Source organism: Schistosoma mansoni, chromosome W (genome assembly GCF_000237925.1).
Source record: "Schistosoma mansoni strain Puerto Rico chromosome W, complete genome".
Classification (NCBI taxonomy): Eukaryota; Metazoa; Platyhelminthes; class Trematoda; order Strigeidida; family Schistosomatidae; genus Schistosoma; species Schistosoma mansoni.
In genome coordinates this window covers 45,316,456-45,342,592 of record NC_031502.1, presented here as the reverse complement: position 1 = coordinate 45,342,592, position 26,137 = coordinate 45,316,456, and the positions used below count along the sequence as shown (strand labels likewise).

Below are 26,137 nucleotides of genomic sequence, written 5' to 3'. Positions count from 1 at the left end.
GAGAAGATTTATGACCATTTCATCAGTAAATGATAAGGTGGGCTTTTCTTTCCCTTGGATTTCATGATGACATAAAAAAAAGATTCAATAAATAGTTACAAATAGCTAAATAAATTGTATAACTGACCATGATGTTCAAACAAAATATATCCAAGTGAAAATGATATAAGAATTTACTTATGTTGAAATTAATCTGCATAGTAATTTCTACTTATTCTGCATGTTTTTTTTTGAATCAGAAAATTGCCAAGATTTTAAATTACTTAGTTTTTGAAATGTCTGGTTTTCATTAAGTTACAAATTACTCAATATCATGACATGGTGACATTAGGTTTAATGGGGATAAATATAAATTTTATGTCATAATAACATTCATGCTTCATTTGTATTGAAAATAACTGATGTAATACATTAAATAGGAATAATATATTTGTAAAATCTCAGCGAATGAATTTGAAGTTAATCCGACGTTTCGGCTGTGTTATATCCCGATAACAATAGTGAATGGTATTTCGGGAGACATTTATGGACCAATATTATGCATATAATTTTTATCGTATATTTGCTAATTAGTTAAACTACCCATATTCATGCTTCTTTCATTGTGAGCTTTATTTTGACCCTTTGACTATTATTGTACTATTTACCATTCCTGAGCTATACCCAGTCTATTATTGCCGCACCCCCAATTCCCAGCCATTTTTGGCTAACTCGTACAAATGTTTTTTCTCTATTTTATTGGTACGTTGTGGTCAGTCTATTTGGTATATAAACTCAGTATGTTTGAAATATAATGATTCATACCACAGAGGCTGTTATTGGTGTTCTGGACTTAACTGGCTGGGCTAGGCAGAAGCAGGATCGATACATACTCTAGACTGCTCGTACGATTTTCGTGTGTCACTGTTCCAATCGATAATTCTCTGCTCTCTGATTGACGGTTTTATCACGTCATACGTTAACAGGGCATCTACTCGATCACAAGATATAACAGCCTGGCAATCTGGTCCAAGCTTTTTCAAGGAAATATAATCAAACATCAAAATATTCATTCGTTGAGATTTTACAAATATATTATTCCTATTTAATGTCTTACATCAACTCGGCGCCCGAATACTGTTAAACTATTCGCTCTAATCTAGACGAAAGTTCTTATATAGCTAATGTAATTGTATTCCATGATAAGATATTTTAGTGCTTTTTAGTTCTATAATGCATTAGTCATAAAAAAACAATAAAAATTGTAAATCCTTGGGTGTTTCTTTTTTTAATAACTAAAACAACGTCATTTTCACAACTCCGTTGAATATATCGTTTTCTTTAAATTCAATAGATGAAATTCATGTAGAATACCCTTATATTTAAGTTTATAAGCGTTATTGTCTTTGAATTAGTGTTTGTTAGATTAATAACAACAGCCTTCTGTAAATTATTTTCAATGTTAACAATATATGAAAAGGTTTGAAAGTCATGAAGAATTTTTACAGTGTATAATTCAATCAGTCATTACTTTTTATACAAGATAGATTTCTTACATTGGGTTAAGCCCACCAGCTCCGGTGAGGCCATTATTTCATATTAATTATTTTGAATAATACTTTTAAATCATAAAGTTAATGTCTAAACTTCAACTAATGTCACATTTTTGTAGTCGAATCAATTGTTTTCGTCATATAAATACAGCGTTGACTTAGATTGTTTACATTAATTTTCATGTGGACAAAAAACTTGGCGTTAGTTCTTTCTAGTTATGAGTCGATGTTTTCATTTTAGAACATTCTTAAGTGAACCGTCCTTATGAAATCATAATTCATAATGTTCATTCGTCTATGTAAATTATGTTCTCATAATGAAAACAATAAATTTTCATTAATTTTTCCTATTTGTCTATTTAAAAAAGAGCTTGAATAATTATTGTGGCAGAATAATATAAATTCGATTATTTTGTAGTTTTTTTTCCGCTGCTTACAGCAGCCTGCTAATAAGTGTTAATCACCTATTATTGAACTGTGCAATTATTGCAATGAACGTTAGTTTTAGAGATTTATTTAAAGTGAATAATTTTGGATCCTGGCTGTTTGTGCTCATAAATTATGATGATAGACTTACAATTTATCGTGATGTGTAATATCAAAGATCCCAAACAGAAGCAATGCACTTGTCGACATATTTTCTTTCATATCTACTCTTTAAAAAACGGGAGACGAATATATAAGAACTGACTCTTTTTAAATTTAATGAAGGTAAATAATATGGTTGAAGCAACTGAAACGATGGTTAACTTTCTCAATGAAAGATGATTGCAAAATAGTGATGATTGAAAGGAAATTTCTAAAACATATTTTTACAAATCAATACAATTTTAATTTATGTTAAAGAGAAATTTATTTCATTATTGTACAGCGATATTGAAAGTTTCTAACTGCAGCGAAATTTATAATAATGATGAGAAGAAATTATTTTCATCATCGTCATTGTTGCGACAACATAAATATCATAATATGAAACCCTTGAAAGCATTTTACATACTTCATAAGCATAGATGAATGGTTTCAAGGAGTGAAATCTAAAATGAGAGTTTCATCCTATTCAGGACTCATCAGCAGAATGTTCCTGCATCCCAGAGTTTATGTACACTTCAGGATCTGAACTCAGTGTCGTTCACTTCCAAAAGGAAAAGTGATTGATCGATTACAGTTTTAAACATCAATGACGACATTCGAACAACCATTAAGAATTAATTAGACTTCACCCTAATTCATGAGTCAGTGGCTATCTGAAATCAGTAGCTGAGTTAATAATGCATAATTTGTGACTTAAATTTGCATACAAAGCGTGGAAAACTCTATTATATTGATTTTATAATTCGACTGGCAAGGGGTGATCACAATAACAGCAAAACACATAATCCATCTTGAAAATATATATTTTTATTATCTCTTATATATCCATGAAGGTATATCAAAAAACGACATCAAATACGACACGAAATTTCGTTAACGAAGAAATTGAAAGGATTATTTTAACATAACAATTACTATGTTTTCAGATATATTTTTTATCTAATTGTTTTTTTGTTTCCATTGCTACCGTTTGTTTACTGATGTCTATAATGACAAAAACAGACATCTTGATCAAACACAGTAAAAATATGCACGATAAAATAATTTCGATTTTGCTATCAATTATTAATTAGAATCACATTCATTTCCCACCATTTCTAATGTACGTGAATTCTCAACGAATTTTAGTTTTTGTTTGCGCACACGATTATGAATAGTTGGAAATGTTTCGATTGGTGAACCTATTCCAGTTGACGAATGTATAGAATTGACGGGCATTGAATAACTTGCGGTTGAATGGCTTGTCATTGATGATCGATAGAAGAAGCGAAATATATAACGATGATAGTTTGAGCATGTAGCAATTAATAATAATGGACCTGTGACAGCATTTGACATAGCTAAACACATTGAATAATCAAGTAAAATTTCAGTTACTGGATAATTAATATGAAATGTTTTTGTCAACAGATTACATACATGGTTCGGTGACCAAGATAAAACAAACAGTGCTGCCATTAACACGCATAGTCTTGTCAGACGCTGTCGTCTTCTTGTCCATGCTGTTGTATTACGATATCCAGAAAGCATTAATAGTCTTTGTGACTGTTTCAAGTGCACTGTGACAACATGTTGACTTAAACACACAACTATCAGTGGTAAAACATAAATTGCTACTATTAAAATAACATCATACGCAAGTTGAGCTTCACGAGACCAGGAATCCCTAAAATTGAATAAAAATTAATAGGTATAAAATACTCGTATTTTAAAAATAAATCATTAGGTTAACAAAAGTAAAAAAACTACAATGCAATTAATGTAGGCATATTAGACAGCGATAATTAAACATGTATTTCTATATAGTTGAGATCATGAGTCAGTTGAAGCTCGCGCGCGAGACTGATAGGTCCTGGGTTCGAATCTCGCGAGGCGCACTGCTGAGGATTCCCATAATAGGACAAAACGGTCGTCCAGTGCTTCCAAGTTTTCCGTGGTGGTCTAGCTTCAATTGACTCATGATCTCAACTATATAAAATTGCTAAAATCTCTACAAAACTCCCTTCTGATAAACACGTATTTATTATTAACAAATAAACGGCTTGAAGCTTTTATTGACAAAATTATGACCCATGTACGATAAACTTTACGATGATAAAAAGTACAGCCATACAGAAATAAATCGCTTTAAAGCTGGAAAGATATAATTTATTATGCTTGTTTTAATCAAAGCTGAAAACAACATGGCCAAATGAAACATGTAACACTCGTATTTTTATAAACTGCAAAACATGATCCAAAAAATTTATTTATTCTGGACTTGTTATTAAGTTGAAGACATTGTAGAGTATGAAAGCGCAGGATTTTAAATTAATTCTTTATGCTGCCACTTTCATAAATTTTCACGCTGAGGAAAAATAGCTTTTAAGAATTGGTAACTGACTTTGCAAAATATACACTTTATTCTCGTTCTTGATAAAAGTTTTATTATGCTGAATCAATGATCGGAACATTTTATTGTCGTTTGAGTAAAATCTACACATATATCTCCTTCTCTCATTCCCTCATTTCTTTTAATTATATCAATTATGTAAAGATTAAAATTTTTTTTCACAAAATACCTGAAAAAAATTGTTTTCAGTGCCAGAGTTGTTCAATAGTTTTCAAGTTAGCTTTTGAAGAATGTTGACAGGGATGTTGAACATATTCTGTTATTAATTTCGTATAGTTAAAGTATAGCCTATTTAAATACTGAAATACAAATTGCGTTATTAATCTGTTTGTTTCGGCTTTTATGTTCCAAAACAACCTTCCATATTTTTTCCGAGTGTGACTAATCTGCCTAAATTCATAATAACCGCTTGCTTAATTTTACTTACGCCTGTCAACCTCTCTCAGAATAGCATAGGACGCCCACCGCTCAGAAGTGAAGTAAATATTTCTATTTGATTTAAAAAATCTCAAACACTAGAATCGGTAGTACTCGATCAGGATAGACCACATTTGCTAGAAAATAATATTTACTTCGGCGTTATCTTTTACTAGGATTAATTTGGCTCCAAACAAAATAGTGTACGTACAAATATCCGTATTATAGAATAGTTTGCAGTAACCAAGATAAATTTAAATTTTAGGGTATAAAAGTAATTGATTTTTCTTGTTGTTTTGATTCAACGATCCCAGTGTCCTTCACAATTATGTATTTTTCCTAATGGCTTATTTTATTATCATATTTTTTCCCATCTCTAATTACTACTTAATGCTAACATTCAATTATTTTATCAATATTATACCATTTTGATCATTTATAATGACTTCTACTTATCTACTTGAAAGGATTACATTATAGTCTTTTGTTCCACAGTCATGTTTTTCAGTCATTCATTTATATATCCTATATTCCCAGTTATATTACTACTTCACTTATTAGTCTTCAAATATGCCACTCATATAGGTGTACATATTAACAAACATAATACTAATATCTTTGGAGAAAAATTATAAAACTTGGATGTCCTATTAAATACATTTTATATCAATATGATTGAAAAGTCTTTTGGAAACGAAATTATAAACAAGAACAACTTCTGAATTAAGTTTTTTTCCCATAAAACTGTCTATCTTATTACAAAGTGCTTTGAAAACACATGAACATCATTTAATACAGTTTATGATATAATGATTTCATTGTTGTTTTGGGTAATTTATCCTTATTCTAATTTCTATGAAAATGTATGGAAGAACCGTTTTACAATTTGGTTACAGACCAAGATATGACAGTTTTTTATACTACATGTAAATTAAGTCAAACTGAACACAAATCCAGTCGTCATTACGTGATATTTGAAATGTTTAATATCAAAAGAATATAGATCAACCAAGGTAACATGAAAGCACTCTATTAGTTTACACCTCATATTTCACTAAAGGTGAATTAGTTATGGATCAATGTAAATTTTGTTTTGCTACTTTTTAATGTTTGCGAAAAACGAAAAAATTCCTGGTCTTAATTTCCCCTAATTTTCTACTAATCACGTTTTTCTTTGACCCTGTTTGTTGAAATAAAGAATAAATTAAAAATGATATAAATTCATTGAAAAATTCTAGATTGACAAAAGCCATTAACAGTATTCATATGGATTCGATATGATATACCAAATATAATACTCTGAAAAAATCGCTGAAGTCAACGTTTGTTACTTCTTAAATAAAATGGTAACTTAACTGCTTGAATGTACATTAGTAATAAACAAATCGCGTTATGTATTAGTAGTTTGTAGACAACAATAAAGCAGGTAGTTAAAACTTGAATGCCAGTCATTTTTTAGGTGACCTTCGAAATACATACTTATGAACACCTAACACATTTTATCAAACTCAAAAACCTATTAAGATTATAAAATTTAGAAAAAACCGACACGAAAACGGGGAAAGGATTAAATGTACTAAGTTACTGTGCCCATAAATTTTTTTTCCCTGAACTACGCCTAACTAACTGCATTCGGTATAAAAACAGCCATATTGATGTTGTCAATATTGAAAACTCTGGTTAAGTTCATAATTTAAAACTGAAAAGACTGAATCTTCAATTTTTGATAATATTCTTTTTAAAACGTATCCTTTATTCTATCAGGAAATACATTAAGTATAATGACTCAATTTTACAAGTTATTTACAGATATGTGTATTTTTAATTGAGATGGTGAATCAATCAATCTTAGACCACCAATGAAAACCTCGAAGGATTAGACGGACATTTAATCTTAGTATGAGACTCCTAAGCAGTGTATTTTTGATTAAATAAACTAATACGAGCTACAATTAATGTCCTTTTTCACAAGTTGAGCTATTTGATATTAAATGAAAAATAAATAAATTATACATTTGTAATATCCCAATGAGTAGAAAAATTAGATTTTCTGACGTTTCGTAACTCAGTGCAAGCCACTTCTCCAGAGAATAAATGTTTAATATACAAATAAATCTACGTATTGGAAATAGTCAAAGGGTATAAAAACTATTTTCCCTTATTCGTTATTAAAGATTTCTTGATATAAATGATAATGATTGTTGTTATATTCACATATTATATTTATCCATATTTAGGTGACAATAGATGCCAAGTGAAATATTACTTAGAAATCATTAACATCAGGTATAAAACTCGTTAAAAAGATTATTTGATTGATAAATATTTTTGTTACTACCATTCTTGTATCTCGGATTGATCTTATCCTTTCTTTGTAACTGTTATTATCAATTACTGATTTGAAACGATTTCTACCCAAATAAGTATTATGATTTAGCCTAAGGCCATAATTTTGGTATGTAAAATGAATCAATTTCTGCATAAAAATATCTTAAGGCGTCTGATATAGTCTATTTTAAATAAGTTAATAAGTGATAAGACAGACAATGGACACTTGATTCCTTTATTCATGATGATGCTACAATCTGTTTTTTAGAATGGTGACTATAAATAGGTCGGGACAGAACACCTGATAAATAAGTCTAGAAACATACTTTTTACTCACATAATTCGGAGTTGGACGCTGGACAATATGTAACATTTTTATTGCCCAGCAAAGTGTGATGTTTCTAAATTGATAGTTGCATTTTATTGGAAAATATTAGAAATAGTTTAACATTATGCAGTTATTACATCTGTGAGGGGAATAATACAATTATTTATTTGTCCCTATATTAAATTATCTCTTATAATATAAAATAAATTTATTCTCATTGCAATCTTACATTTAGAAGTTGGCAAAAGTAAAAGAATTAGTACCAAACTTCATATAACTTGTACATAGACCATGTGGGTGAGAGTAAAAGAGAGAGTGAGATTGTATATCAAACAGAATGGAAGAATCTGTCCTCACCATAGTTTGTTAAAATAAAGAAGAGTTAATGAAGGTTAACTAAAATGCATCATATGGGATAAATGGAATGTGGCTAGCAGTGGAATCCAGAAACCCCGATTCGTTCTATGTATGACTCACTAACTATTTAAGATTCGATGTTCACTCCTGGATTCAAACATAGTATGTTACATTTCAAACGTTTAACGCGTTATTTACTTAGCTACTTAGTTCAGATAATCACTTAATTGTGTAACGAGTATGAATTTTAATCTAATGTTTAATTACGTTGTTGATATTTTAACTAAAATTTGGTCATTCTTAGCTAGGATATGTACATCGTAATGATGATATGAAGATAAACAGCACAAAATTCACAAACTTTTACCGAGAAAAGTTCAATACTAAACAAGATATCAACAACAGGATAATCTAAATAACTACGAATTCAATTAAAAAGTTTCCTATTTTATATAATGCTGGTGTTTATGGAAGATGTTAATACTTTCCCATCTTATTAATACACTAAGTAATATACTGGTTATTTCAAAACAGCAACATTTTGTTAAAAATATAGTAATTAACAAGAACTGTCAAAATACCAATCGATATTTCATAAATGCATTTTTGTTTATACATGAGACTGAAAAAACATTCACACCTGACATGGTAAAAATATTGATTTGGTTGATAGTTCAAATATTAACCATAATTTCTATGAATATGACTTTGTTATCTACCTTTCCTAAATAAACTAATTTGTATTTATGCGTCTGAATGATACGAATTACCGAATAGATTTAAGAAATTTACTTTAAAATAAACTTCTGAAACATGTCTTGAAATTTAATTTGAAACCGTTTACTAATCTAGTGTGAAAATTATTGTATTGACACTGGTCTAACAGAAGGAAATAGATGTACTGTCTTCAGTAACCGTCAATAGGAAGGCAGATATTTACAAGTGTGGCTTCTGTCAGTTTTGTTGTAACATAAACATTTGTCCTGTTTTTTTATACTTTTTATGTTAAGTAGACTTTATCAACATAATAAGAAATAAATGAATTTCTTTTGAGTTTACTTATTAATAGTACTGATTAAATAAATCAATATATGTCATTATTATAATTAAATGCAAATGCATTATCTTATTCAACTTGCTTTTGTTCATGCTTAATCGCACAAATGAATTCTGTCTCAGTTAATTACAAAATTTACATATTTCTTTTTTTTCTACAAAAGCTGCCTAAAAAAATACCGATTTTTAAGCGTTTACAATCAAAACTGAAGGATCTCCCACTTCTTTTGTACAATAAATAATCTTAGCTCATGCTCAGAATTGACAAAAATGTGTTGAAGAACAGGTCCAATAAAGTCTGTTTAGGATGATTTGTTAATTATAGTTTAGTAAATACTATAAGCAATTTGTTAATTGATTTTCCAATAGGTATTTAAAAAGCCGAACGATCTATTCAATTAATTGCAATTCAGTGGTTGACAAGTCTTAGTGTAGTGTCGGTTACTATATTAAGCCCTCATAGCTTATTCTAGCTTCTGGATAGACCAGTTTATCCATTATTTCTGAGTCCTTGATAATTATTCACTTATCACGCATGACTGTTTTTATGTAAGCATTTGTGTATGCGTTTCTTTTTTAACTCACCACATGTCTGTAACTTATTTTTATGTGACCATAAACATCGATTAACGCTTGAATAAATCGAGTTGGCTCACTCTCCATCTCCATTGCGCGTCACTTTGTTTTGCCTCATTTTCCAATCAACGATTGTACGAAATATACGTGTTCAAACTTCATTCCTGTATTTAGCTTATTTAATTCCGTTATTCACTAAAGAGAGTTAACTCGATAATTATATACGTGAATTATCAGAATGTATATTTCGGTAACAATCAGAAACGATCTACCTGCAGTCAGATTTAGGGCAACTAAGTTAGACACGGACTCTTTATGATATGATGTTGACAGATTTTTCCACTGTTTCTCATTTATAAGCTTGTTAACTCTAGATTGTGAAAAAAATAGAGTGATATTTGTATTTTTTATACTAACAAATAAAAGCTTCTACTGATGAATGATAAAGTTGTCTATTTTGGTGATTATTATGAACCGTAGATTGGTTTATTTAATGTTATTTATCACACTCAAACATTATTGCGAACTTCTGGAATTGTATCTTATTTCGTACGTGAGCTAATATGATAAGATTTGTCTTACTTAGAACTATATTTCTTACATTCATTCATTTGACTTGCTGTACATTACTTCGACAAAATGTTGCATACGAAGAATAGGGAAATGAAATACATTAAATTAATGCCCTATTCTACTGTGAATGATACTGAAGATTCTACCTCAATTCATCGTTTATATACCTAGCAATACGAAAAAAAGACTTAAGCAGAATCTTGGCATAGGATCTAACGTTCAACAAATTATATTTGCAAACTCTTTGTCAACAGTCTTAATTTTTGTTGGCTTTCACTGAGAAAATCGTTCATTACGTTATACAAAATGTTCCAAATATAAGTAAATAAAAGTAACTAAACATTTTAGTTTAGACATATGTTGAAAGTAATTTTGATGACGAATGATAAAATAATTTTTTACTAAAAAAAACTTTATTCGGTAACTTGAAACATATTATTTATCAATATGGAAAAATGACATAAGCTACTACTTAATATTCATAATTAAAGAGCAGTTATTTATTTTTAAGTAGTCGATTAAATTCAATAAAATTTATTGGAAAAAAATTAATATCAATTTTAGAAAGGATGAGAATTTGTTTTTAAATACAAATGTTACTTATTTTGATTGACGTATAAAATAAACGGTGTTTTAATTTAAATAAAAGAAATAACAGTTATAATATTAACCATCTTTAAAATGTAAAACAATTCACACTGAATAAACAGTTTCAACTTCTTTAATAATATTCTAAAAGCATAAATCAATGAATAAACTAAAGATGGATTATGGCAATATCGAGGCAATACGCACAGTATGCATATATGTCAATAAGAGACTGACCAGTTTCAGCCCTAACACATAAATGGGAAGATTTAAACAAACAATACTAAGTGAATTCAATGAATAAAGTGTTCCTTTAAATAAAGAATCAAATGTTTTTATGCAATTTGTACCTGAAAATGCTAATTATAAAGTTTCTTACCATTACAAATTGTTTGTTTTATCAATTGATGAGAAGTTTATTAAAACCTAAATACCTACTTATATATGAGATGTTTGGAAGTAGTCAAAATGGAATCGTGAACCCTTTTTTGTGCTATTTTTCACTTCTTATCAAGTTATTCTTGTACTCATGAGAGAATTGGTGTGCCTTGGCAAATTCTATCTAGAACTAGCTAATTAAATAGACGTTACCAATGAGCTGTTCTACCACAACTGGTATTCTGTAAGACTAATAAATTCACTTTTAAATTATCATCAATTGTTGGTCATTTTGACGTTTGTCTGGTCCTTTTTTAGTACTAATAAAATCCTATCTATCTGTTTATTCATATACATTTAAAGTTATATAAATATACAGCTTTCCGTTATTGTTACAAAATACTGAATAGTAAAAAGTAACGCAACTTTACGATCGTTTATGAGTTCTATTCAGACTGTGTACTGATAACACAGTAAAGAACTAACTACCAAAACTCCAGCAAATACTTTTCGGTAATCGCTATCCTTCAAGTCTTATCGATGGGAACCAGAAACTAAAACCATATCAGAGATTTTTTATAGTTTTTAGAGAAATCACTTTTCATAAACTTCGAACTTAGAAGATGTCTGGTGGGATTATCATTTATGGATGACCTTTGAACGACTCTAAAAATTTATCTATTCGCTAAAGTCAAAATGGTTCATTAATTAATGTGGGCAACTAGTATTAACCGAACTCTTAGAAGTTAGGATTAGAGATCAAAGTAATGGTTTTTATCACAGGCTGACATCAGCTATAATATCCAGATGCTATTTGGCCATATGGATGAATGAATCTTGTGCCAAAATCGAAAACGTATTATCCTTAATTTTATTGATTAGGCTATAATTATTAGTCTTGCCGGAGATTATTCAGTAAATCTCGAAATACTGACTTTTAATATCTCTTAGAAAAACATTTCACTCCTCTAAAGGTGTCTTATATTCTTTAGCTTACTTCAAATTTGCGAATGTGGGGACTATCATTCTTTTCATTGTTTTGTGTCAATATGTACCTATAAGTTCGATTAATCTAATGAGGCAGATTGTTTCAACTACACAAAACATATGCTTACTTAACTGATATCTAAACACCATCACTGATGGATTCGAATGAAGAATGCAAAACAATATATATATATATATATATATATATATATATATATATATATCAACAGTTTTAGTCATAATATCTCACTAAAAGTATTTCCCAATCCAATCACGCCATTAAATGAACTATAAAAAGCGGAGAGTAACTCAAAAGACTATGTAGAAAACAGTAGTTTACTTCAATACTAATAAATAGATATTGGTTCCTTTCAAATGACACAGTGTGCATTTAGTTTATTCGTTTAAATCTTTTGGATAAAAGTTATAGTCAAATAAAAAATATTGTGTCCAGATAGCAATAGTGAATGATAACTTTGGGATCCATTTATAAACCAATACTATGCATGTATTTTTTATTGTATAATTGCTAAAGAACTAAACTATTCATTATAATGCCCCGTTATTATGAGCTTTATTTTGACATATGAACTATTGTCATACAGTGTTCTGTTCTTGAATTTTGCCCTGACTATCAATTACTATCTCCCTTATTCACAGACGTATTTAGCTAAATTTTGTACAAATGTTATTTTCTATTTTATGGTACGATGTGGTCTGTCTGTTCGTTATATAAACCCAGTATGCTTGAAATATAATGATCCATGCCGCAGAGGCTGTTATTGATGTTTTAAACTTAACTGGCTAGGCTAGGCAGAAAGCAGGACCGATAAGTACTCTAGACTGCTCGTACGGGTTTCGTGTATCATTCTTCCGATCGATAAATCGCTGCTTTCTGATTGGCGGTCTTATCACCTTCTACATTAACAGGGGATCCAGGCAGTCACAAGTTATTACATATAAGAAACTGAATATAACGATCAATCCGAAGAAAACTATGCGTTATTCTTAAAATCGGTGTTTAACTATCCTTATCATTTTTAATCAAAAAGATATCCATCACTATTGACTTTAAGATGTTGTTCATCGTCTTCTACTGAAGTGAACAAGCTTCATAGGTAAGCAAATGTCTACCAGAGTTGTTATTTTCAAACATTGATTCTTTAAAATGTATTTCATTTTCATTAAGTTAAAGATATAAAAGAGATCACAGTCCAAAAAAGTGAACGCGTATCTCGATTTTTTTAAATATAAGTTAAAGAGAAAATTGAGAACGTTTCATAACCTTTCATGAGTCATTTTTTATACACTTTTATACATGAGAAAGAACCTACGTGGTCGAGAATACTGATTTTTGTTAGATAAGTAGTATGAGATTACAAGTCGTCTATCATAACAGTGTTTATCTTAGACGGAACCTATTCAAATAACGAGTAGAAATTCCAGTTCACCTCAGTATGACTAACAAATGAGCATATTTTATGTTTTAAGGCTAAATTTAGAAAACATGTATATCATAATTATTTTACTCAATCAAATATGTGTATAGAATTTATTAACTGTAAGAAACAGCTGGCATCTGTATTCAGTTAATACTACGATTATCAGAGAGGAAAAATTGCTTGTCTTTAAAATAAATTCAACCAACAGTTATATCTTCCCCCAGAAGGTACACCTCAATATGTATGAATCAATATGTAAATGTTGATTGAAAGAAACTAAATGTTACACTTTAATTTCTCAAATGATTCAAATTATAATCAGTGTGTTAACGGATATTTTGTTAAAAAATATCAGTATTATATATTACAGTACTTTCATCTCTAGTGTGCAGTCACTCATGTAACGTTTCTACAGTTTATAATTTCATTACTAGAAATTTTGGCGAGCCTATAATTTCGAGGCGAACCAATCCGATTTCTCATAGAGAGTCTTAGAATTTGGTGCAAAATTCATCCATACACATGGCTAAGCAGCATTTTGGGATTATAGCCAATGTCAGTTTGTGATGAAGCCCTAACTCTGACTGTTAACCCTAACTTTTAACTATAAATCCTGATTCTATTTTCCTAAACTAATTTATAATCCTCGTTAGGCCTTTGAAAGCTGTCGACGTTTTTAAAGATCTGCCTAGTTTCATCGAAAGTTTAGAAAAATATTTGTTATACATAGACCAATGTAAGAACGAGATTTTCGAAACAATAATAATGAATTATTCAATGTGGTAATGCAACTGAATGTGAAAAATAATGCATAGAAAATACATATTACCAAACAGTTTCTATTAAATCATTTTTAAAATCATAGATAGAATCTCGAAATGATCCATTCTAACAAATATTTATCAACTCACTGAAGACAATTCGTGAACGGTTGCTCAACTTCGTGGATCAGTTGAAGTTAGACAATAACACCGTTGGATGCCGGCTCAGCGGTCTATCAGTTAAGTGCTCTGGCGCGAGACTGGTAGGTTCTGGGTTCGAATCTCGCGAGTGCGGGGTCGTGGATGCGCACTGCTGAGGAGTCCCATAATAGGAAGAAACGGCCGTCCAGTGTTTCCAGGTTTTCCATGGTGGTCTAGCTTCAATTGACTCACGCTTTCAACTATAGAAATAGTAAATCTCCATAAAACCCCTTCTATTGTTGAAGTATTTATTTCAGTTTTAGTATTTTATCCAAACTGGTTTTTGATTTTCTTAATTTTTTTAGTGTTCATTGATCATTTCCTAGAGATATTTTACTAAAATTTTACTGTACCTAGACACGCAAATAATCTCTGAATAAAGTACTTGTTGTCTTATAGACCCTTTTCAACAATATATCAAACAAATTTTTAAAAACAGTATCGTAAGTTAGAAAAATTTATATGTTTATTACCACACAACGACATGGAACATTTTCCATCCATAAAAAATAGTGGTGCTGAAGATTTATGAATCTTAAACTTGATGACAAATCGACTTCAATGTGTTCATCTGATTTTTCAAAATTTGCACTAGTTTTATACTAAATGTCAATTTATTCTTGACAGATAATTACAAATTAAACTGCTTTTATATAAAGATCATCGGGCTTATGAATAACTTAAATCTAACTTAATACACATAGTCACAGAAATAATATAAAAATTTTTTTTTTCATTTCATTGTCTTAAAACAAAAATAATAAAAACAAAGTATACAATTTATAAGTAAACAATCCGAAAAGAAAATCCATAAATTTTTCTAGGTGGAATCAACAACTAACAATATAGGGAGAATATTGGAAGATAAAAACATAAGAAGCATTTTTACGTTAAATATGTTTGTGTCATTTACGTTGAATAATAATAATAATAATAATAACTGGTAAACAGCTGGACCAAGTAAATGTTGTATCAGTATCTATAGAAAAACATTCTGCTTGTGTGTGTGTATAAATGAAACCACAGAAGAAGAACATGAAGAAGAAGAAGAGGAGGAAGCGATGGATTATATACTTGTATAATATAGAACGAATTTCTTCTTATACACCGATATATATATTCAGGTTTATTATTTTCTTTTATTTCATTCTATTGCTTTTACCATGGAAGCTTTTGTTTCTCGGTATAAAATAAATTATCAAAATTGATACAATGTCATCAAGTCTTGAGAAGAAAAGATTATCATTAGATATAACTTAATTTATGCACTCGGTCAACTGTAAGCTATTATTTGTAATAAAAGAGAGAAGGGAACAGAAAGATTAAGAATTATATTACTAATTTCATTATTAAGATTGTTAATAGCTTTAATTATGCAAACTGAACTTATTTTCATAACCTATTAAATAATAATAACCATTACCTAATTTCAAAATATATTCCTGAGATTTTTGTGGTAAGTTGTGATATATTCCAATCAAATTCAAAAGGAAAACTGAAGATAATTCCTTGAAAAAGCTTGGAACAGATTGCCAGGCAAACGTTGGACTTACTTCAAATTCATTCGCTGAGATTTTACAAATATATTATTCCTATTTAATGTCTTACATCAACTCGGCGCTCAAATACTTAGAAACTATTCGCTCTAATTTTGACGAAAGTTTTTATGGAAAGTTGAAGATACTTTATGAAATTCAAACAATTTAATATAAAATAATATTGCAAAATAAGCAGTAAAATGATCGAATCAAAGAAATCCACTATGGATCCAGACTATTAAACAATGATTGATAATGTAACTTGCTTATTAATAGCGAAGTTAAATGTGATTTATTCATATTGGTTATTTGAATGTTCCTATTAATGTTTAGGACTGAAATTGATCAGTCTATTTTGGAAATGTATGAGGATTGCCTCGATATTATTATTAAGTCGCTAGCATTAGCAACAGAATTTTGTTAGTGGTTAACAGTGTAATCTAAGCTAAAAAGAGAAACCCATTGAAATAAACATCACATTTATTAGATTTCATTGTAAAAAGTGCTTTTATAATGTCTAGACATTGAAGAGGATAAGTTCAATTATAGGTTCGCTTATCAATATATTATGATTTATAATGGATGGAGTAGTGTTTTAATAATCAATAATTTTGACTATCATTTCTATTGTTATATCATTGATAGAAGCTTAACACAATAGAGCTAAAAACAAATGTTTATTATGGATTTAATAAATTGACGACATTAAATATCTATGTTATTGTTTATCCTCATTATATTCTATGCAGAATGCTCATTTATTTTGTTTTAAATTATTTAAATATATACTTATCGTTATTATCATTTTGTAGCTAATGAATATAACTTAGTATACTGATAAATACATCTACGATTTTACCCATTACTTCACCAACGTATAATAACATTACACCAGGTATGATAATCGGAGAAATTTCAAACTGAAAAAATAGTACAGTCTAGTTTTCATAAAACCGACAACAAGTTTATATAAGCACACATGTGCAAACATAGTACTAAATAGGCGAAAAAAATATAAGAGAGTCATTAAAGAAACTGAACCACGCCTGTTCAAAGTACATACTTACTTACTTCTGCCTGTTACCCCTAGTGGAGGAGCATAGGCTGCTCACCAGCATTCTCCATCCAACTTTGTCCTGGGCAATCCTTTACAGTTGATCTCAGTTGCTATTGATCGTCTTCATTTCTACTTTCAATTCCTGATGCAGTGTGATCTTTGGCCCTCCTTTTTTTCGTTTCCCTTCAGGATTACAAGTTAGCGCCTGCCTCGTGATGGAGTTTGATGATTTCCTTAATGTGTGTCCTATCCACTTACAAAGTCTTTCCTTAATTTCCTCTTCAGATGGAAGTTGGTTTGTTCTTTCCCATAGTAGGCTGTTGCTGATGGTATCCGGCCCATGGATATTCAGTATCTTACACAGACAATTGTTCATAAATACTTGTACCTTCTTAACGATGGTTGTGGTAGTTCTCCACATTTCAGCTCTGTACAGTACGTTGGTATTGAAGATTGTGACTTTGATGTTGGTTGACAGTTGTTTTGAGTTCCATATGCTCTTCAACTGTAGAAATGCTTCCCTTAATTTGCCAATCCTTTCCTTCATGTCTGCATCGGATCCTCCTTGTTCATTGATGATGCTTCCCAGGTACGTAAACGTTTCCACCTCTTCCAGGGTTTCTCCATCTAGTGTTCTCCGTATTGTATTTGAGGATCTTGCTTTTTCCTTTGTGTATGTTGAGGCCTACTGATACAAAGGCTTGTGCCACACTAGTTGTCTTATCTGTATTCGTTCGTGTGTATGGGATATAAGATTTAGGTCATCTGTTAAGTCCAAATCGTCTATTTGTGTCAAAGCTGTCCATTTTATTCCGTGCTTCCTCTAAGATGTGGAGTTCTTCATAATACAGTCAACCATCAGAAGAAAGAGAAAAAGCGAGAGTTTGCAGTTTTGTCTGACTCTGGTCCTTACTTAAAATGCATCTGTCAGCTGTCCTACATGAACAACTTTGCAGTGTAGTCCGTCGTAAGAATTCTAGATGATGTTGACGATCTTCTCAGGTACTCGACAATGTCGAAGAAGGTTCCTTGATGTTCTCATATCCATACTGTCAAATGCTTTCTCATAGTTAATGAAGTTGATGTATTGTGACGAATTCCATCCGATTGATTGTCCAACACTCTGTTGATCGCTTTTCCTGGTACCGATAATATTGTGATGCCTCTGTAGCTGAGTTCGCGAACTTGTTCAGGTCTCCTTTCTTTGGTATCTTGGTGAGATTTCCTTCTTTCCAGTCCATCGGAACTTGTTTTTTCTCCCAAGTCTTCCTGAATAGAACGTAGAGCATTTTTGAAGTTACTCCCGTGTGTGGCTTCAGAGCTGTAGCTGGTATACTGTCAGGTCCTACTACTTTCCCACACTTGACTTATTTGATGGCCAACCTGATTTGTTCCACTGTTGGATGAGGTACATCTATAGGAAGGTCTGTGTGTTCTGCTTCGATATCCGGTGGACTCAATCGAGCTAGTCTATACAAGAGTTCCTCGAAGTATTCTGTATCTGTTCCTCTTCTCTTGAGTCTCAATGATTGTCTTTCCTTCTTTGTACTTGACCGGTCTATCTGGTCTATTGTATTTCAATGCTAGGTTCTCCGTTGTGTCATATAGTTGTTTGATATTTCCTTCTGCTTCAGCTTTTTCCACTGATGCTGCCAGGTCTACCACGTTTTTCTGTTTGTCACCTTTAATGCTCCTCTTCACTTGCTTGTTTGCTTCTGTGTATTCAGCTTGTGCCTTGACTTTATCTGCTCGTGTTCAACTATTGTTAATTGCTGTTTTCTTGTTCTTCCTTTTTTGAATGATATCGATAGAGATCAATTCCTTATGATGACGATTATTGCAGCCCAGAACCTCCTGACACACTGAAGTTTGTGCTTCTTTGTTTCCTTTCCATTTGTTCACCATTGAAGTTTCTTCTTCTTTGAATAAATCTTGTAAAGCTTCGCACCTATTGTTGAGTGTTCAAAGTAGTTAGTTGTTTTTAATATTTATTTCTTTGATTTAATTTACTGAGATTTTAATATCTAATTTATGTAATACCACTTAAGCTTTTGTTTATGTCGAAGTAATAACAGATGAACATTTCTAAGGTAACTAAAAACTATTATTTTTGTTTGTTTGTCTTTTCGTAATATTTATGTATCTATTTTGACCACAAAACGTTCTAATACTTCGAGAGAATGATGTTATTTATTAAATAATAGTCATTAAGAGACTTCTTGAGTAAGTTAAACTATTGTCAATTCAAACTGACGATTAACTGTGTAAGACTGAGAAGTAAGTTTTACATTTTCTCTTGTCTATGGAAAACAAATTAATGACTAGTTACGTAACTATTTTGTTATGATTTTTAATATTACAGAATATTACAGTAGAAAACAACATCAAATTATAGATTCACAGTAAACGAAAGTGTAAATTATTGGTAATCTATTGCAGCAAAAAAAGATATTAGAATATACTTTTTCGTGACTGTTAATTTTATTAAAAGCTTTTTCTTATTTCAGATAAAAAAATGAAATAATCTATTCTATTGGATGCCGGCTCAGTGGTCTATCGGTTAAGGGCTCTGGCTCGAAACTCGTAGGTCCTGGGTTCGAATCTCGCGAGTGCGGGATCGTGGATGCGCACTGCTGAGGAGTCCCATAATAGGACGAAACGGCCGTCCAGTATTTCCAGGTTTTCCATGGTGTTCTAGCTTCAATTGACTCATGATTTCAATTTTGAATAATCTATTCTAATTAAAAATTGCATGAATTTTGATAAATTCAGAATGAAGCCGAAGGAGTAGAAACTCATTAGTAGATGTATGGATGGATAATATTCCTGTGATAGAATACATTTGCTAGCGGAGAGGTCTGGAGTGAACATTATCTTTGGGATTAAGGTACATTCAGCTGACAAGTCCCAAACAGGATGAAACGCGCGTCTTGGATTCCATTGCTAGCCACCATCCATCTTTGCTTACAATTCCTGTATCTTAAGACGATTCGCACAGGATGCATATATTCCAATGAGAGACTGACCAATTAAAGTCTTAAAAGTCAATGGGAATATTAAAAAAGAAACAGAAATGGATTAAAATACATTTATGTCTAAAATTTTTAATGATTCTGTTTTTTGGTAGTTTTATTTTAGTTTTTTCTACTATCCATGATTTTAGACATAGATAAGAATAGCTGAGAGTGAAATCATTTAGTTGGAAACATACATTGTGTTTAACGGTTTCATGTTAATGGTAGGTGATAAATAAACTATAGGTTAACATATTTAGCTTTTTTAATCTAACTTTTATGGATTGGTACCTCTTTTATCAATCTGCCATACGAGTGATACAGAAGTGCCATCTGATATTCTTCTCGTCTTAGTTGTTTGGAAGTACACATCCTATTTTAGGTACTATGTAATTTTCAAAGTAACGAAAAATGTTTCACTTACATATACAGGATATTTAATACACCAATCATACAGTGAAAATTAAGAACATATTACTCATCAATATCATTGTTGAATATGTTGAAATAATTCAAGAGGTTAATAAATAGAAGTTATATGTAATTTAAGCCAGCATTGATGCTCTTGATAATCACTCTGGATAGTACGGTTGATTTACTAATTAAATAGATGAACAAGGATGACGATACAGATCATAAAGTGGTCAATGGATTGTAACGTTTTTCAGTTATATTAGCTGGCGGAGAATTATCTGAAACAAGGTGATGTTATTACGCGCAAACACTTTTTTCGCAGACATTAGCTACTGAAAGCTATGTTTCAACAAAACATTAAGGTGGATGTATACGATAAGCACGTTACATAAGTTTTGGTTAATTTTTTATCAATCGTTAGCTATATGTATCTGAAAATGCCCTTTGTTCTTTAGTAAAAATCGTTTATAGACCAAAAAAATCTTTCCATAAATCTACACGACTGTGATCAGCTAATTAATGTTTTGATAATAGATTATAATTAATAATGTATAATATTGGATTCTAGTGCATCAGTTACACAACAGTTTTAACTGAAATCAATAGGAGAGTTTTAGGTTTGTAAGCTGATGGTTTGTAGATTTAGGCCTGACTTTATCCGAGTAATACCAGAAAGTTAACCATCTATTTAACACATAAACACGTGGACCGAAGGAACCTCATAGAGAATCATAAAGAGATGTGACTGATACTTTAATAGATAGATCCCTGTACTGAAAATTGAAAACTGCCCACAAACCCCAAGATACAATTTGTGATCAAAGTTAGGTTTCATTACTGACTGTAATTGATAGCTAATTCTAATAAATAAAAATTCATTGGGTTACAATAAGGATAAAATTATCATTATCATTCTAAAAGCTCCTTATGCTTGACAGAGTACATTCCTTTTAAACAACTCATCATATTCATTTCTACGGAAGAATTAAAATTACTTTTATTTAAGTAATCTTTTGAAAAAATCTGAATTTTACTGTCTAGTGAGTTCACCTCTTCTTCATAAATCTTGATTATCACATTAACTATGAATCATTAAAAGATGTATAGAAGATTTCGTATGTTTTTTGTCACCCTTGTTGATAAAAGAAACCGTGGTTTCGTGTCGATACTTTCTCTGATAATCTATAGTTATAGAGAACCTTTGGGCAACATAACTTTTTTTTATTGACAAGTTTATTTGCTTTTTATAAGGATTTTATTGAAAGCACCCATTACTATTTGACGTGTATGAAAATAATCAGTTGAAAATGTAATTAACAATATAACACAGTTTTATGTTATATCTAAAACTCAAGTTTCGCTTAATCAGTAAATAAAAGGCTTGTCTCACTTCATTTAGATACATCAACTGAAGCAGACAGATCTTTCAAATTCTAACCTAATATAAGACAGATCAGTAAATTTGTGATAAATAAAACATTGTTTTTATGCTTAAACCGGGCTACACTAATTAAAATGAATCAAGCTGAGATATTTTTTATTTTTGTTTAAAACTATTAGTATGATCGATATGATTTTGCATAAATCTTTTTCATGATTATATATAGTTTTGCGAGCAATGAATCTGGCTTTATGGTTAACGTAGGTTAAAAAGACTTACATACTTACGCCTGTTACTCCTAATGGAGCATAGGCCGCCGACCAACATTCTCCACTGTATCCCATGCTTTCCTCCAGATGTCGATGTCTTCATGATCCAGTCGATCACTAGGAGAAAGAGAAAGCGTCGGAGTAAGCAACCTTGCCTAACACCGGTCTTTACCTCAAAGGAGTCAGTGAGTTGTCCTCCATGAACGATTTTGAAGTTTAGTCCATCATAGGAATTCCGTATGATATTGACTATCTTCTCAGGCACGCCGTAGTGTCGAAGAAGCCTCCATAGTGTTATACTGTCTACGCTATCAAATGCTTTCTCGTAGTTAATGAAGTTGATGTAAAGTGATGAATCCCATTCAATTGATTGTTCCACAACGATCTGTAGAGTTGCGATTTGGTCTGTACACGATCGATTCTTACGGAATCCAGCCTGTTGATCTGGAAGTTGGGCGTCTACGGAGTGCCTCATTCTGTTTAACAATACCCTATTGAAGACGTTTCCTGGTACTGAGAGAAGATTGATACCCCTGTGGTTATCACACTTGCTGAGATTGCCTTTGTTTGGTATTTTGATCAGAAGTCCTTCTTTCCAGTCTGTTCGTCACTTTAAGGGGAATACTATCAGTAAGCTAGTCCGTGGCTTCCAACCAATACAATACAACTTTAACGTTTTTCTATTGATAGTTTCTTAAAATACATTATCTTTATACATGTCGAAAAATTCTAAATATTGTAACGAAATGTCTTAGTCTCTAAAGGCAAGTTACGTAATAACATGTATTTATATATGGAACTAAATCTAATTCTCCGACGAGCTAAATTACGTAAACAACTGGGAGATTTATCAAAAATAAAACTTTCCCTATCCGTCAGTCATAAACCATTCCATCAATTCATTATCTCTCAAAAAATAATATGTTTTATCTAGAAGGCTAGTATAAATCACTATAAAAACAAATTTCAGATAACTGATTCTACTTAATTTCGACTAGCTGTAAATATAGAGTTTTTAAGCGCCTAAAGGCACGTTTACAGCTTCAATCACTCCCCACTCCTATGCAAACAGACCATTTTAAGAAATTGATGAAATGGATGGGGTTTTTTGGCAAAATAATCATTTATGTTCATTGTACACCTCAATTTTGTGCCTTCATTGCTGAATGGCTTCTCGGTTGATTTATCGTCATATTTTTACCGTAAAACTCATGAAACTCAATCGTTTTGAGTAATATATCTTACCTTTATCGTTTCCTAACAGTGTTCTTTCTCTTCTTCAACATAATGCAGAAGTTATGGGTGATCAAATTAATAAACCTAATCTATGTATTCCGAAAAAGATTTACAACATCTTTATCTCTTTGTTGGGTGAATAAGGCAAAAGAAATACTTATAGCAATCATTATTACTATTCTTGATCGTACTATTATTACTGTTTGTACTATTATTACTGTTTTCCATATACCTTCTTAGTTTATTTTTCTTCACCTTCTTTCAATATACTCTTCACTATCTAGTCGTTTAAATACTTATTACCTAATTTTAACAGTTTTTAACAATGATCATTAGTAATCAGAGATGGATGTGATGACACTTATTGTAAAAGGAATAATAATAATAATAAAGTGTCAACTCACTGTTACAAAATAAAAAAGTAGGTAAAAACTTGAAAAAAATAGACATTACTAATGATCAATTCATTTAGTATTGTTTGTTTGAATCTTCCCATCGATGTGTTAGGACTGCAACTGGTCAGTCTCTAATTGGCATATGTGCATACTGTGCGTATTGCCTCGATATAGCCTTAATTTACAAGCATGGTAAGCAGAGATGGATAGTGGCTAGAAGTGGAATCCAGGACGTGCGTTTCGTCCTATTGGAGACTGACCAGTCGCAGTCCTAACACATTGATGGGAAGATTCGCCCAAACAATACTAAATGATTTAAACTTCACCCCATCGCACAAGCAAGTGGCTATCAGGACTCAGTGGCCGAGTGGATAATGCAATGGCGTTTGGAGCGAGGGTACTGGGTTCGAGTCCCAGAGTGAACATCAACTCTGAGATGCAGGTACATCCAGCCGACAAGTCCCAAATAGAACGAAATGCGCGTCCTGGATTCCACTTCTAGCCACTATCCATCTCTGCTTACCATGCTTGTAAATTAAGGCTATATCGAGGCAATACGCACAGTATGCACATATGCCAATTAGAGACTGACCAGTTGCAGTCCTAACACATCGATGGGAAGATTCAAACAAACAATACTAAATGAATTGATCATTAGTAATGTCTATTTTTTTCAAGTTTTTACCTACTTTTTTATTTTGTAACAGTGAGTTGACACTTTATTATTATTATTATTCCTTTTACAATAAGTGTCATCACACCATTATTCTATACATTTTACTGATAATGTTTAGTTACGTAATCTATCTCATAATAATTATTGACTCCAAAGCTACCTTGATTGGTTTAATAGTTTTCAATGTTTCAATATAAATATTACTGTATATTAAGGTAAAGCCTGATGACTTGAAAGAAAACAATGCTGTTTACCTTCATTTGTTGTTTTATATTTCAAAATAAGAATATTTAGTAAGTAGATAGATAAAACCAGGATTAAACGGAATATGTTACTTGAGATATAAAATAAAATTAATTAATTCCGTGACGAGTTTTCTTTTCGGCAAATTCATTTTCTAATTTGTACAATGACAGGTATGCACTTATAGTGAGAATTCCCATTTTGACATTTAATAAAACGAAAAGGAACTAGTCAAGAGAAGAAATAGTTTTCTAATTAGTTTCACATAATGGCTCTACACTAATATATATATGATTTTTAACGAAGAGATACTACTCATCGAGTAGTTACGTTACGTAATGATTATATAATGACTTGTTGATCATAAAATAACACTGAGCTATTGGAAGGAAGAGGATTATAATAAAGTACTTATTCGAAAATCAAACAATTGCTACGTTGCATAATATATAAAAATGGAAGGAACTAAAAGAAATTTTTAATGAAAGGTCAGTACTGTAGTAGTTATGCGAGAATCAAGGGACAAATGTTGAGAAGTCTCACAATAGGACAAAACGGCCGTCCAGTGCTTCCAGGTTTTCCATAGTGGTCTAGCTTCAATTGATTCATGATCTCAACTATTAAAATTACTATAATATCCACAAAACCCCTTCTGATATTGATAAGTAAAATGCAAAAATAGAAGAAAGGCCAAAATAGTTTATCAAAGTTCTGCTACAAACTCCCCCACATCGATGGCCAAGTTTGCGAGAGTGGTTGTACAAACTTATTTTGGATGCAAAGATTTGGCTTGTGAACATGGATTCCAATGGCTTCAGCAATGTGCAAAACACGAACTCGTCAACCATGTAGTAAATTTAATGGAATATGGTGGATAACCGTAAAAGCATTATTCGTTTTAACTTAATAAACTATGTCCACCAAGTGAATGGGAATAGAACCTTAACCACTTTTACCTATACTTTGCTCAACCAAGACGGATGGTGTTCTACTTTGCGATGACAGACTTGCCGAATTGTACGCCCTAAATAACAGGCTTCGCAGGAGCAATTGAATTGGTAAACACACAGGGATGTGTTGAATTGAAGTAATCGGTCTTCATTAACTGTTCTTATTATGGGGCGGTTGTAGAAGACGGCACTCAGTCTGGCTGCATTAAATGTTTTCTGTACTGCTTTTCTTGGCCTTTGAGCCACGATTTCTTCTGTGGCATCATTTAGAAATCGTGATTTTGAGAACAGAACTTTCATTCAAAAAGTAGGTACCTTTTTTCTTCTTCTTATCTCTTTCATGTGTTTGTCGGTGAATTTCTTTGGGTATATATTCCCACTAATCAGGTTACGAATATCAAACAACTCATCTACGATGGTGTCATTCAAGCAAATCATTCTAGCATGATGAGTCAAG

General features: G+C 31.2%; 1 protein-coding gene across 1 annotated transcript; it reads right to left on the bottom strand.

Moving 5' to 3' along the window:
* Positions 1 to 3,188: 3,188 nt before the first annotated feature.
* On the bottom strand, positions 3,189 to 20,841 carry Smp_080820 (putative g-protein coupled receptor fragment; the record flags this gene model as incomplete). The annotated part of the gene is made up of 2 exons (XM_018789871.1): positions 20,541 to 20,841; positions 3,189 to 3,789 (listed from the first exon to the last, which is right to left on the bottom strand). The coding sequence occupies exons 1-2, from the start codon at positions 20,567 to 20,569 to the stop codon at positions 3,189 to 3,191; spliced, it is 630 nt and encodes a 209-aa protein (XP_018655271.1). The 5' UTR covers positions 20,570 to 20,841.
* Positions 20,842 to 26,137: the final 5,296 nt, after the last annotated feature.